Source organism: Bombina bombina, chromosome 2 (genome assembly GCF_027579735.1).
Source record: "Bombina bombina isolate aBomBom1 chromosome 2, aBomBom1.pri, whole genome shotgun sequence".
Classification (NCBI taxonomy): domain Eukaryota; kingdom Metazoa; phylum Chordata; class Amphibia; order Anura; family Bombinatoridae; genus Bombina; species Bombina bombina.
Window position 1 is genome coordinate 345,825,659 of NC_069500.1, and position 16,034 is coordinate 345,841,692.

Sequence of the window (16,034 nt, forward strand, 5' to 3'; positions counted from 1 at the left end):
AGACAAAGCATTGCACCAATAAGATGCTGCACTAGATACTGTGGCAATACAAACTGCAGGTTGCCATTGAAGACCTTGATGAACATACATCTTCTTCAAATAAGCTTCCAGCTTTTTGTCCATGGGATCCTTAAAGGAGCAGCTATCCTCTATAGGGATTGTAGTTCTCTTAGCCAGAGTAGAAACAGCCCCTTCTACTTTAGGCACTGTGCGCCAAGAATCTTTAATAGAGTCTGTAAAAGGAAACATCTTTTTAAAAACGAGAGACGGGGAGAACGAATCCCTGGCTTCTCCCATTCCTGAGAAATAATCTCTGTCACATGGTCTGGAACAGGGAACACCTCCACAGAGAAAGGAACATCATAGTATTTATTAAGTTTACTAGACTTCTTAGGGTTGACAACGACAGATGAATCGGAGTCATCCAAAGTAGCCAATACCTCCTTTAACAATACACAAAAGTGTTAAAGCTTAAATCTAAAATGAACTTCCTCAGTATCAGGCAAAGGATTTACACTGTCTGAATCTGAGTTTTCACCCTCAGACTTATGAGGAAGGACAACCTGCGTATCAGCAGATGAAACAGATACCTTACTATCTGATAAATGTTTAGTTTTCCTCTTGCGATTTCCCAAAAAAGGAAAAGCAGATAATGCCGCATATACCGCAGAAGATATCTGTGCAGCAAAATCTGCAGGCAAATATACTCCACCAGGAGGTTGAGAGGAACTGCAGGGCACTGCATGTGACACCAGAGAGGCTTGGGACGTTTGAGGAGAAAACTGTGGCATTGCCTGAACAGCATCATCCTGAAAGACTTTATCGGGCTTAGAAGGCAACAATTTATTTTTGCATTGCAAAGTTTTACCTTAACAAGTATCACATAATTGCATAGGCAAAACAATTTGTGTCTCAAGGCATAACAGGCACTACTTATCACAAGCAATGGATTCTAGATCCATGGTCATAGAAAATGATTTCCCCCCCAAAAAAATTTGAAAATTAAATCATTATCATTTCAAACATAATGGAAAAAAAAAACTTGAAAAAGTAGCAGCCATAACCAGAACAGGCCCTCTACACCTCAGAAGAGCTGGGGTGCCCTATCTGAAAATAACACCTTCCTGTCTTACAAACAGGATCGTAATGATGGCTCTTACAGACTCCGCCCCGCTTTCACTAAAAAGCGGAATTGCGAGTTACATGAGCATTTCTGGCCAACAAAAAAGCGCAGAAACAAAAGAAAGCGTGCGCTGCCAGAAATAAAGCCCCAAAAAGCCAAAATAAACCGTAAAAACACGGCCATAAAACCGTTATACACACTTCTCAAGCCGTAAGAGAGAAAAAATAAATAAGTACACAATATGTAAAGGCTATAACAACCGAATACAATAAGCAGCTGCAAGCCCTTCCCAATAAAGAGTTAATCTTTCCCAGCAAGGAAAAATTAACCCCTTAGTCTCTCAAAGCACATAAGTACCTGCACCCTGCCTATAAATATCCTCAAAAATATCCTCAAAAATAAATATCCTGCAAGTCTCCCATACCTAGAAGACAAAAGCACTTACCTGCAATCCAGCTGTCAGGCAGGATGACAGCTCACAAGGCAAGAAAGGACACATACTCCTTACAGAGACCTGTAGAAAAAAGAAAGAACAGAGTAAACCTACTCTGGCTTTCAATATTAGGGCAGCAATATGTTAGGAAACAGAGCAAGGACCACCTCACAATTTCCTAACTGCTTAAATGCAACCATTACTCTACTGCAGAGATTAACGTGGACTAAGCTAAACCCCAAATCCCTGCTTGCAGGGAAACCCAAAAAAACTAAACAAAAAATTAATAAAATTGTGTTTGCCGGATAATTTCCTTTCCTTCTGTACAGGGAGAGTCCACAGCTGCATTCCTTACTTGTGGGAAATACTGAACCTGGCCACTAGGAGGAGGCAAAGACACCCCAGCCAAAGGCTTAAATACCTCCCCCACTTCCCTCATCCCCCAGTCATTCTGCCGAAGGAACAAGGAACACTAGGAGAAATGTCAGGGTGAAAAAGGTGCCAGATAAATAAATTAAAATGTAGGGCCGTCCAATGGAGAACACGGCGGGGGCTGTGAACTCTCCCCTTAATACAGGGAGAGTCCACAGATGCATTGCTTACTTGTGGGAAATTATACCCAAGCTCCAGAGGACACTAAATGCTAACGGGAGGGTAAAAGAGAGAGGCGGCCCTTAATCTGAGGGCACCCCAGCCTGAAAAACCTCTTCCGAAGGCTGCTTCAGCAGAAGCAAAAACATTAAACTTGTAAAATCTGGAAAAAGTATGTAAGGAGGACCAGGTAGCTGCCTTACAAATCTGATCCATAAAGGCCTCGTTTTTGAAGGCCCAAGAGGAAGCCACTGCTTTCGTAGAATGAGCCGTAATCCTTTGATGAGGCTTAAGACCCGCTGGCTCATATGCTAAACAGATGATACTCCTCAACCAAAAAGATAAGGAAATTGAAGAGGCCATCTGACCCCTACGCTTCCCAGAAAAGATAACCAACAGAGAAGAACTTTGTCTAAATTCCTTCGTAGCCTGAAGAACTTCAAGGCATGAACAACATCCAGATTATGTAGTAAACGTTCCTTTGATGAAGAAGGATTAGGACATAAGAAAGGAACCACAATTTCTCGATGTTGCGATTTCAAAATCCTAACTTGGTTTGTAGAACAGCCTTATCAGCATTGAACACCAGATAAGGAGGGTTGCATTGCAAAACAGCAATCTCAGAGACTCTGCGCGCAGCAGCAATAGCTAGTAGAAAAAACAAGACAAACAACTTAATGTCAATCTCATGCGTAGGCTCAAACGAAGCCAGTTGCAAAACTTTAAGAACAAGATTTAAATTCCAAGGAGGAGCATATTAGATCTAAACACCGGCCCGATCCTAGTCAGAACCTTAAGAAAAGACTGTACATCTGGAAGCTCAGCAAGCCTCTTGTGCAGTAAAAACAGACAGGGCCGAAATCTGTCCCTTCAAGGAACTAGATGAGAGGCCCTTCTCCAGTCATTCCTGGAGAAAGAAGGAATCCTGGCAACCTTTACTTTGTGCCAGGCGAAAAAACACTCTTCACACCAGAATAGGTAGGTCCTGAACACTTTATGAACGATGCGACGAGTAACCGGCTTACAAGCTTGAATGAGAGTATCAATAACACGCTCAGAAAACCCTCTCTTGGCTAATACTAAGCGTTCAATCTCCACGCAGTCAGCCTCAGAGAATCTAGATTTTGATGAATAAAGGGGCCTTGTCCCAGCAGATCCCTGCAACAAGGTAACCTCCAAGGAGGAGATTATAACATCCCCACTAGATCCGCGAACCATATCCTGTGCGGCCACGATGGAGCAATCCGTATCACAGACGCCTGCTCCTCTATGATTCGAGCCACCACTCAAGGAAGGAGTGGTAATGGCAGGAAAAGAGAATCTAGATTGAACCTCCAAGGGACTGCTAATACATCTATTAGCTCTACCTGAGGATCCCTGGGCCTCGACCCATATCTGGGTAGCTTGGTATTGAGACGGGATACCATGAGATCTATCTCTGGCGTTCCCCACCTATCGGGAATGTGGATCGCTGACAGGTCTCCGCCCACTCCAGAATCTGAGATACTTCCCTCATTGCTAGGGAGCTTCTCGTTCCCGCCTGATGGTTGATGTAAGCCACCAAGGTTATATTGTTTAAATGGAATCAGATAAATTGGGACGAACCCAGTAGGGGACAAGCCTTTAAAGTATTTAAATATTGCCCCAAGGTCTAGAATGTTTAGCAGGAGGGAGCTCTCCACAGGTTCTGCGCCTTCTTAGCGTCCCAAACAGTTCCCCATTCTGACAGACTTGTGTCCATAGTCTCAGTCACCCAGGACGGTCTTAAAAAGGATGTCCCTTTTAGGTTATCCGGACAGAGCCACCAAGAGAGTGATTCTCTCGACCGGTTGTCCAGAGAAATCTGTTGAGACAGATCCAAATGATCGCTGTTCCACTGTCTCAGCATGCACAGTCGCAACGGCCTAAGGTGGAACCTGGCAAAGAGAATGATGTCCATGCTGGACACCATGAGACCAATTACCTCCATACACTAAGTCACAGCTGGACTTAAGGAGGTCTGGAGGGCAAAGCATGTTAAAGCTAGTTTACAACTTCTCTGGTCTGTTAGAAATATTCTCATGTCTATGGAATCTATTATCGTGCCCAGGAATTCCACCCTGGTGCTATGAATAAGCGAACTCCTTTCTCTATGTATTTTCCCTCTGTGGGATCGAAAAAGACAGAGGAGAGATTCCGAATGGTCTTCCGCCAGACGAAACGATGGTGCTTGTACCAGAATATCGTCCAAGTAGGGAGCTACTGCTACACCCCGGGTTTTGGCAACTGATAGAAGAGCCCCTAGAACCCTTGTAGAAATATTTGGAACAGTAGCTGGACCAAACAGAAGAGCAATGAACTGGAAGTGCTGGTCCAGGAACGCAAACCTGAGAAACTGGAAGTGTTCCCTGTGGATTGGAAGGTGAAGGAATGAATTAAGGGAAGGATGGACCTTATTGTCTCCATTTTGAAGAGGGGACACTTAGAAATGTATTTAAGTACTTTAGTTCCAGAACTGGACGTTAAAATCCCTCCTTCTTTGGGACCACAAAAATGTTTGAATAGTATCCCAAACCTCTCTCTGCGATAGGCACTGGAACAATGACTACAAAGGAGGACAGATCCCTTACGCACTCCAGAAAGGATTCCCTCTTTCCTAGTCTTGAAGACAGGTTGAGAGGATGAGATTTGAAACCTATCTTGTAACCCTGAGCTATGACCTCCAGGACCAAGGATCCTGCATGTCCCTGAACCAAGCCTCTGAAAGAGCGACAGTCTGCCCCCTACACGATCCAAAATAGGACCGGGGGCCGCCAATTCATGCGGACTTGGATTGGATCTATTCCAGGACTGAGCCGGCTTCCAAGAACTCTTGGTTTGCTCTGGCATAGCGGAGGCCTCTGACGCTGGGCTTTTAGCAGAACTAAAGGAACAAAGATACAAATGTTGTCCCTTAGATTTGTTCTATCAAATAAACTCTTTCCCTTAAAGGAGAGGGAAAGAGACTTGACTTAGAAGTTATATCTGTCAGAGCGCCTTACGGGCCTGAACAGAAATCCTGAAGTCTTAGTCGTAGGCTAATTAATCTGCGTAATAACATCACAGATAAAAGAATTAGTAACCCAGAAGGCCGTAATTCTTTCCTGAAACATGTCGAGGGAAGCCTCCACCGTGATCATTTTCATGAAGGAGACGCATCAAAAGGTAGCCGCTCCAGCAACTGCGGTGACGAACGCCACCAGTAAAACCAAATATCTCATAGGTTGAAACATTCTCTTTAACAGAGTTTCCATCCTTATATCCGGCGGCTCTATGAACGACGAACTATCCATACACGGGCTAGTATTATGTGTGGCAAGCATAAGCATAGCGCCAACCAAGTAGGGATGGGAAAAAGAAAACCCTCCCTCATAGAGAGCCCTGAACCGGGATCCTTAAAAGGCAGACGACAGGAAGAGGAATCTAATGTCGCCCTTAATAACTATTGTCATCAAATTTAGGACCCAGAGGTTCGAATGGCAGCTCAGCCTTTGGAACCTCTAAAGTAGTCAAAACCTCCTTTAGTAGAAAGCATAAACGTTCTGTGCTAAATCTAAAAACTGGATCCTACACACGCGAAGGATTAAACGGAAAAAACTCCAACCAAGAAAGTTCATACTCTGGAGTTTTAAATAGATTAAACTCAACTGTTCATAATCTCCCTCAGGAGATATTAACCATTGATTCCATATAGATAAAAGGAGCCACACTGTGACCCTGTCTTCTAGCGTTTGCAATATGTGTAAAAATTGAAACTATCTTACTAGAATCCATGCTGTGGAACAGAAACACAGCCTCTCAAGTGTGACATTCTTGTAGCATCACTTCTGACATCGACTTAAGTGAGAAAAAGCAGGCAGTGAAACTCGTCAACACTGATTGCTTAGGAGCCGTTAATCGGAGTCTGGTTCGCAGAATAGACTTCTCAATGCATCTCCAGACTCTTTCATCAATGCTTTCACTGAGAGGCTGACAAGACTACTTAAAACTCCAGTCCCATCTCGAAGTGCAGATACCCTTTCTAAGGAACTACTCTGAAATCTTCTGACACTTCTCTGCCAACCTCCTGTGATGAAGGGCAAAGAATGACTGGGGGATGAGGGAAGAGGGGGAGGTAATTAAGCCTTTGGCTGGGGTGTATTTGCCTCCTTATGGTGGCCTTAAGAAGGGGGAAAAAAAATTCACCTCCTCCATTGACAGAGGCAAAGAGAATGACTGGGAATTATGGGTAGGGAAGTGATACTTAACAGCCTTGCTGTGGTGCTCTTTGCCACCTCCTGCTGTCCAGGAGAGATATTCCCACTAGTAATTGAATGACATTGTGGACTCTCCATATCTTAAGAAAGAAATTTCTTTACGTAACATATTCACTACTTGTAGGTTGCAGCTTCAAACCACTTGGATAAAAAAAATAAAAAATACTGAGAATTGAGTCTACAGGATTCCTCCCCTATAAAAACCCCTCCAATTTGAGCTTTACATATAGCCAAGTTAGAAACTATTTTGAGTGTAAATGCAGCTATAGAAAATTGGATCCCTTTACTACGAGAACTGCTAAAAGGGCAGCACTGCCGTTCCACCACCTACACGCATCCTAATGGCTAAGGGACTCTTCCTGGGATTTACCATATCATCTGGTTAAACATTGCTCATTTATAATTGCTAGCTTGGGGATTGGACTTTTAGGTAACCCTTAATCTCTGGATAACATCTGAGTTCCAAGTACATCTCCCCAGAGGGATAATATATCTGCCCCTTTCGTAGGACTAAAATTGTGATTTTGCCTTATAGAATCTTTTTTACCATGGCTTGTAAACATCTTACTAATTTGGATAGACTCTCTAAAGACCAGACACCCTCAGGCCCAAAAATAAATCTTTTTCAAAGTCCTAGAATCATCTCAGGGGTCAGAAGACAATTTCATCTCATCACTAGATACCTCTGAAGGGGACAATAATGCACCCCTCAGGAGCCGACCTAAGTTTTCTTCCGACAAACTTCAATTCTTTCCATAAGCAGGTGGGCCAGATTATATATGAAATGAAAATATATATGGGAGACATTTAGGGCACGGACTCTCTGAGCAATAATACTGACTGCCTGAGCAAGCATGTCAACCTTCAAGACACTCTTATCGACCAGCTACAGTCACAGCTGGAGGATCTGGACAACAGGGTCTTTTCATCAAACATTTGGATACAGAGTGAAAGGAAATCAGGATAGACAGTGAACATAGGGCATTGTGACTTGGTCCAAAGGAAATCCCAGACAAATAAGAGACTGTTAAAGCAGCAAGAATTACACAATCTATAAGCAAAGCCGACTCCGGAATCCACATCTTCCTGGACATTAGCTCCCTCACGCTTACTAAGTGCAAGGAAGCCAGATATCTGACAAATAGCTTTCAAAACCTGGGCATCCCATATAGATGAGGGGTCCCATTTTGTCCCCAAAAATGCCATAAACGGATAGTATAAGGTGTATGGCGTATAAATATATATCCCCAGATTATGTGTGAACGTGTTCATACTAATAGCTAGTGGGCTATGAAGGTACTCACATCTCAGCACCTTCGTCCACTGTGCAGCAACTTGCTTCTAGTAGATGAACCAATCCTAAGCAGTGCAAGCACGATGCCAAGTATCTAAATCAGCAACAGCTTCTATAACCCAGGGGATTGGTGGAAAGTCCAAATTTAACAAAGGGAAGACTGTGGATCCATAAGGAACAGCTCACTATAGAACGGGGGATTGGAAGACAAATCCACATTTCACCTGAGAGACCTGCAACATTTCTCACTGAGAAAATACCTTTCATTGCCTGGCTTATAACTCCTCGTCTACCCCCTGAATAACAGGTTACTGTGAGGAGGAATTGGGCCCCTAGGGGGCACTAGTAAGTAAGGAGTGGAAGAGGATACCTGTGAGTCTTCTCATCAAGCTCAATGATCATAATTAGCTGCTCTTTTGTCTAGATTAGTGTTTCTCAGCTCCAGTCCTCAGAATCCTTAACAAGGCTTATTTTCATGAAAACTGTACAAGAGCACAGGTAAAATAATCAGCGGGTCAATAACCATGGTTACCAACCTGATCTTACCTATCAGATGATTACTTCACCTATGCTCTAGCAAAGACATTATAAAAATCTGGCCTGTTAGGGGTACTAGAGGACTGAAGTTGAGAAACACTGGGCTAGATGTCTAAAGTGAAACTTTCTTGTGTTTATTTTGAATATTGCCACAGTGCTTTTCAAAGCTTTTCCTTTTATGATAATTGAGGTGTATCTTCAACTCATATTCTGACTGCATACGATTGCAGTAACTTTTACAGAAAGGTTGCATTCTTTGTTTAACTATTTCTTTACACAGGAAACATAACAAAAGGCCTGTTGTTCTTGTCTGAGTAGCTTTGCACACAGTCATCTGACAATGGTTTTCTAGTCTTCTGTTAGCAGAAATAAACTGTGCAGTGTGCACTACATAACACTTTGGTTCGTAGAATAGAATACATTTCCCATAAAGTTTATTGGTGTAGTTGTACAACTATGCTCCAGGCAAAGAAATCAACTACAGATTTCTTAACATGGTGATTTAAGACTACTAAGTGACATAAAATAAGAAGCTGGTATCACTTGATCAAGTCCATCCATCACATTAACAAATTTTTTATTAGTGAAGTAATTACTAAATCCTATATATAAGACTTTTGCACAGTGACTGTATTTAAAAAAAAAAAAAGCTTGTATTACAATATCAGGATAATATAATTTAAAGTAATTATATCAAACAAATCTTTTAAAAAGTGAATAAATGTTTAATATTTTTGAGTGTAAGCTAGGGGGAGCAGTTGATGAGTTTATGCAAGGTGTTCAGAAACGTTTGGGAAACATGGGTTAGAGGATCCCCTTTCAACTATGAGTAGATCTTGCACTTCACTTTCACCTGGGAGGTGAAAGCTCAGGTGTGTTGGGGTATCTTTTTCCTCCTCCTAGTGCTAGTGTGCTCAGTAAGGGAAGATTCAACATCTGATAAAAGAAACCGCTATATACATGACACCCCATGACCAATTTTGTTCTCAGCTACAAATACCCCTGGAAAACAACTGTCTCTCTAATAATTAGATGACCCTCTTCAAAATTCAGGAGCACTCTATCCCTAAACCACAGAGGCAAATCAGGGAAAGATCTCTCAAAAAAGAAATCGACCCCCCCCTCCCAAAAAAAGGAGAGAGCCTAAAATCAGTCCAATGCCCCAATTTGACAGAGTCAACCCATCCGCTTGAGCATGTGTAAATCTTACTTTTATAAGACTTTGTTGCTCTCAAACAATTTGTCTGGATTTCAGCGCCCAAAACATGAACTAGAATATGACAAGTAACAAAACTCTCCTCTCACATCCCCTGTCTATCATCTTTGGCTGTGACCTGCATATATGTATTGGGGGATGTGTCAAAGTCAAGGCACCCCTATGTAACACTTTTGCTTACACAGACTTTAGTGTATAGAAGTTATTCCTTCCTTTATGTTTGAGACTTATTCTAATGTTTTTGTGGGGGGTTTCTTTGTGCTATTAATTTCAGTACATATTCTACTATTTACATTTGTAACAATACCATAAAGTCTAGGGGAATCATTAAATGAGCTCAGCACCCTGTAGTACTAACTCTCTCCTCTTTCACTAGTGGTGCATGTGGTAAGGGGTTACTGTTACCCCAAAACCAGTAAAGTATCCAAAAAGTCCACAGCACCAAAGATAATCTTCTGAAAATGATACCTTTATTTTCATATCAAATGACAAATGCAACGTTTCGGCCCCTCTGGCCTTAATCATGCATATGAATTGACTTAGCCCATGTTCACACTAAATAGGCTTATTGATTAACACTTAATTACAGACAGATTTGCTAAAAACATTTAATGTAAAACAGATACTCTACCTAGTGGTTCATTTACTTTATTACATCAACCATTTTAACCCTTACCACCTATAAAAACAAAACATAAGGAAATAACCTAACAGTGAAAAATATAAAGCAATTAATTATATGTTCTAGAACCTTAATGCTTTTTATTAAAAAATGATTATATAAGAGACTATTGTGGGGACAGGTGAACACCCACAGAGATTTTAAATCAAAAACTGAAAAATCTATTTCCTTATTGAACCCTCTGGGGTGCATACTGTCCAATTGATGGATCCATCAAGAGTACTACCCTCCATAGGAGACTCCTCCAAATCTTCTGACACTTCTCTGCCAACCTCCTGTGACGAAAGGCAAAGAATGACTGGGGGATGAGGGGGGTGGGGAGGTATTTAAGCCTTTGGCTGGAGTGTCTTTGCCTCCCCCTGGTGGCCAGGTTCTTAATTCCCACAAGTAATGAATGAAGCAGTGGACTCTCCTCCCATTAAGATGGAAAATTTAATTTAGAGAATTGATACATTCATTTAGTTAGAGTATTTATTAAATACAAATACTCTAACTAAATGAATGTATCAAGCCTCTAAATTCAAATAAAAGGTTTCCGCCAATTTTTTTGTTCATAACATAAATAGCGAAACAGGATGGCATTGGATCCTATCAGCCTCTGATGAAATGAGGTGGGAGTAAGCCTTGTGAATCACTTTTTGAGCCAAGAGGAAACACTACCTTAATAGCTTTCTGTCGCTTAAGAGTCCCAGAGTAGTGAAAAAACAAACTAAAAGTTTGTCTGAAATATTTAGTAGCTTGGATATAGAACTTCAAAGCGTTGACTACATTAAGATTATGTGAAATAAATGTGATGATAAAAATCATAAAAGGAAAACCAAATAAAGTTCTGAATCAAGGATATGTCTGTGTCCTCTGGATGAGTTTTTCAGCTTGTTAGCATTCCTCAGTGAGATCCCATAAAAAAGGAAACAGAAAATTGCAACATAGTGTGAATCTGTAATGGCACTTTGAGGAAGTAGTTGTTTTGTAACAAATGACTACTCACATTTGTTGGAGCTTTCCACTAAGCTCAAGGATATGCGCACTCCCACTTTATACTGATGGGAAAACAGTACACTAGGCAAAACTTGGATACAAATTTATTTTAAAATATATAAAAGCGTCACATAAGCCTTGATAACACCACAATGTAAGGGTACAAAAGCAGATATGCTGTAACAAATGCTTCAAATCGCCAAACTTGCAAAGAGGTAAATGGATCAGCAGGAGTGTGACCGCTGAAACCAAAACCTTTTTAGTAGCAAGACAATAGCGCTAAGCCCCCAGGTGTCCTGGCTAGTGTAGAGACGCAATAAAACTCAATATAGAACAGTTCAGTTGCCGACGTACGTTTCGCTGGTATGCTTTGTCAAGGCATACCAGCGAAACGTACGTCGGAACTGAACTGTTCTATACTGAGTTTTATTGCGTCTCTACACTAGCCAGGACACCTGGGGGCTTAGCGCTATTGTCTTGCTACTAAAAAGGTTTTGGTTTCAGCGGTCACACTCCTGCTGATCCATTTACCTCTTTGCAAGTTTGGCGATTTGAAGCATTTGTTACAGCATATCTGCTTTTGTACCCTTACATTGTGGTGTTATCAAGGCTTATGTGACGCTTTTATATATTTTAAAATAAATTTGTATCCCAGTTTTGCCTAGTGTACTGTTTTCCCATCAGTATAAAGTGGGAGTGCGCATATCCTTGAGCTTAGTGGAAAGCTCCAACAAATGTGAGTAGTCATTTGTTACAAAACAACTACTTCCTTAAAGTGCCATTACAGATTCACACTATGTTGCAATTTTCTGTTTCCTTTTTTATGGGATCTTACTGAGGAATGCTAACAAGCTGAAAAACTCATCCAGAGGACACAGACATATCCTTGATTCAGAACTTTATTTGGTTTTCCTTTTATGATTTTTGTTATCACATTTATTTCACATTTCTTTCTTTGTGATATTCGGTATATTTATTGTAACATTAAGATTATGTAATAGCTACAACTTAGAGTTAGCAGGATCTGAACACAATGAAGGAACAAGCATTTCTTCATTGGTATTTTCTGTAGAAACTACCTTAAAAAGAAAATCATATTTAGTACAAAGTATAGCCTTCTCCTTGTGAATAATTAGAAATGGAGAACCACAAGACAAGGTTGACAACACAAACTCTCCTTGCTGAAAAGATTGCCAATAGTAAGAGTACTTTCCAAGATAATAGTAGATATCAATAGAATGCATTGGTTCAAAAGAAGAACCTTGTAATACAGAAAGAATAAGATTCAGATTCCAGGGTGGAGAAATATGCTTCGCAATTGGCTTAATTCTAACGCCTGCACAAAAGTCTGAACCTGAGAATGTTTAGCCAACTTCCTATGAAAACTAGCGGACAAACCCTTGTCAAGGCCAGCCTGTGAAAACTGAAGGATTGTAAGAATCCTAAATGAATACCAAGAACACCATCTGGAAGAACACCACTTAAAATATCCCTTCCTAATCTTGTGATAAATCTTGTGTGTCACAAGCTTTCTGGCCTCCAATAAAGTTTCAAATGACTAAATCTGCGAAACCTCTATGTCTTCAAACTCCACGCCATTAAATTTAGAGAACATATGCACTATATCCGCATACCAAGTCCTGTGGGCCAGACTGAAGCAATTAATATTACTGAAGTTGACTCCTGTTTGATCCAAGTAATGACTCTTGGAAGAAAAGCAAACAAAGGATACAGGTATGCTAAATGAAAGTCCCATGGACATACCAAGGCATCTATTAAGTGAGCGTTTGGATCTTTTGATCTTGCACAATATCTTGGAAGCGTTTGATTTAAGTGAGAGAGGCCATCAGATCTATGTCCTATAAGCCTATTTAATCCCGATAGAAAAGAGGACCTTGAGACAACAGGTCTTGTCTCAGAGGAAGAAGCCATGGAAGCAAGAGAACATCTGCACTATATTTGCATACTAAGTCCTGGGGAGACAGACTGAAGCAATTAATATTACTAACGTTGACTCATGTTTGATTCGAATAACAAAGGAAACAGTTATGGTAGATGAAAGTCCCATGGACATACCAAGGAGTCAATTATGTGAGCCTTTGGACCATTTGACCATGGACCGATTGACTGCTGAGATGATCCACCTCCCAGTTGTTCACAACTAAAAGAGAGGTGGGAGGGATTTTAAGCTCTGATATTGATTGACCTTCTCCAAGTGGCGGGAAATATATCCCATATGTTATGGAGGACTATGGACCATCATTTTACAAAATAAATTTACAGTAGAAAACCTGTATAGGTAATGAGGGCTGTGTCGGCCTCAGTGTATAATACAGGAACATACACTTGGGTAGTGTCAGGCATCTACTCACAAATATATAACCCAAGAAGCAATAGGGGCTGTTATAAAACAGTAATCCATGTAGATATTAGGTCTCCCTCCTTCCCTATTTTTCTATTTACGCCATGGGAGACGCTTGTATTAAGCTATGATGGAGATATTGGGTTTTATCTGTAATACATTGGAATATTTTCTTCATCATTCATCATGATTTGTTTTCATTATATACTGTATTATGCTTGTTTATTGACCAAATTGTATTATATATTAACAAAAGTCAGGACCGTCTAGTTATTTCTTTTCTCTTTTATATGCTAATTATCAGTATATGCGAGTACTTTAATAATGGTGTTTAGATAGTGTGTTCCTTAAATATGAGACAAATCTACCAAATTGTCTTGAGTGGCTGCCTTAGTTATACCACTTATTGGCATTTCACCACCACATATGAGTTGTATTTTGACCATGGTATAATTGAATCTACTAATCTTTTTTACATTTTTTTAAAGAACTTTTAATCACTCTAGGTAGATGCTTGTTAGCAAGAAATTACAGTGGCATCTGTGACTTATAAACAGGGCAATCACATGCAGCAGTAAATGCCACAATGTAAGTCACAATTTAGGACTAGAATAACTAGTTGGATCCTGGCTGCCATTGTGGGGAAGTAACGGACACTAGTTCTCATCATTGTGGGGGTGCTGTTAGTTCCTGGGGTTGAACAGTAACTCCATTAATCAGGGTTGTGGGCTGTCATTGGGGTTGGAGAGGGCTGTATGTTGCTGGCTGTCAGGGCTAGGGGGGCTGTCTGTTGCTGGCTGTCAGCGTTGAAGCAGCTGTCACTCCATGTACAGCTGTACCATGCTGTTTGCAGTAACAAACCACAATAACGATCCTTATAGTCCCAAGTGTATCCAGTGCTGGCTAGCTGTACAGAGAAGACTGGGTATTGTTGATTTCACACTCCAAGGTCTGCATGTTCTAATTGAATGTGGCGGTGGAAGCTGTGGTACTCAAACTGCAGGAAAACAAAACATGCTCAGCCAAGGAGCTATGCGCGCTGCTTCTTAACCTACTACAACAACTCTAAAATGGCATTTCTCAATACCCCCAGACTTTGTGCGCGAGCAGGAAGCAGCGTTGCACAAACAGCAGCTTGTGTAATGATGTGTGCAGCGTACTGCCGGGTGGTCAGGGTCAGATGTCTGTGCAACCTTTGTAAAAGGACCCAAACGTGGTTTGTTGTTTGTTTTTTTTATTAATTTTTATTTTATAAATTATTTATTAATTTTATTAATTTTTTTTTTTAATTTTGCATTGAATCAATAGCAATTTACACATAAAGAACACAAACTTATTTTTTAATGGTGTCCCTGTTGCACATGGCTTAAGAACAATCCAGCTACACCAAGCTGAATTTAAGGTGCAGCTTGGAGCGGCAGGTGGCAGCTGGTGGGTTAAGTGAGAGGGCACCCATGGGTGTCTCGGGGTCTCTAAATTAGGAAGCCATTGACAAATTTTAAGGTGCTACTCTCAAGAACTGTACTATGGAAAAATGAGTTAGAAAGGTTCTACTGAATACTTTACTCCCAGATATTTTTCCTTTTCTAAGTGGGTGTAGAAGCTATTAACAATGATGCTGTGATTTTCATTAATGAGAGGTTACATTACAACTTAATAGTTAAATCACTGTCTGTGTTATCCTTCAAAAACTTAAGCTAGATATTATGATTTTAAATTATTCAAACTATACATTTCCATGAGAACTGATGGATGCTGGAAAAAAAAATCTTCACTCACCTCCACAAACAACAGATGACCAGGTTCCACCAGATGAGCTATTTCGAGTCACAGGTGGTGCAGAAGTCTCACCAGGTGCACTATGAGAAACAAATTCTAAACCTCCAGAAATTGTGCCCCTACCATTAGAAATTCTGTGGGTCCGAGGATGCCGCTGTGCTTTTGGAGACATCCTTGGTGGACCTAAAAAACCCCAATAAAAATAAATTAACTGTGCGATTTCAACCTATAAAAAAAATTATACAACAAACAGAAGATTAGGATGCAATTACTAATTATGTAAATTTGTAAACATTTAAATTTTTATTATATATATATATATATATATATATATATACACACACACACATACATATATATATATATATATATATATATATATATACACACACACACATACATATACATATATATATATATATATATATATATATATATACATATATATACACACACACACACAGTATATATATATATATATATATATATATATATATATATATCTTTTTTAATTTGTTTTGTCTTTTAACAAAGGATAGAATACAGAACCAAAAAAAAAAAAACGTTCTTAAATAAATGTCCCCTTTAAATTTACCAAATCAAGAAAACATACCCCAGGTAACACTCTACACCTCAGCAGAATTACTGAGGTGCCCTACCTGTCCTGCAACCCGCAGCAAACTGAGGAAAAAGACAATCCTGTTTACAATCCGGATTTCCAGAGAAGCAAAAACAGCAAGAAGCCTTCTAAACAGCAGAGCACAC

General features: G+C 40.3%; 1 protein-coding gene across 1 annotated transcript in view; it reads right to left on the reverse strand.

Annotated features, from left to right (window-relative positions):
• ATXN2 (ataxin 2) overlaps nt 1-16,034 on the reverse strand; it is a gene marked incomplete in the record, with an annotated part of 1,324,939 nt that overhangs the window by 645,041 nt on the left and 663,864 nt on the right. Inside the window, 1 exon segment of the mRNA XM_053699757.1 lies at nt 15,270-15,452. Coding sequence (XP_053555732.1) covers nt 15,270-15,452 — 183 coding nt within the window.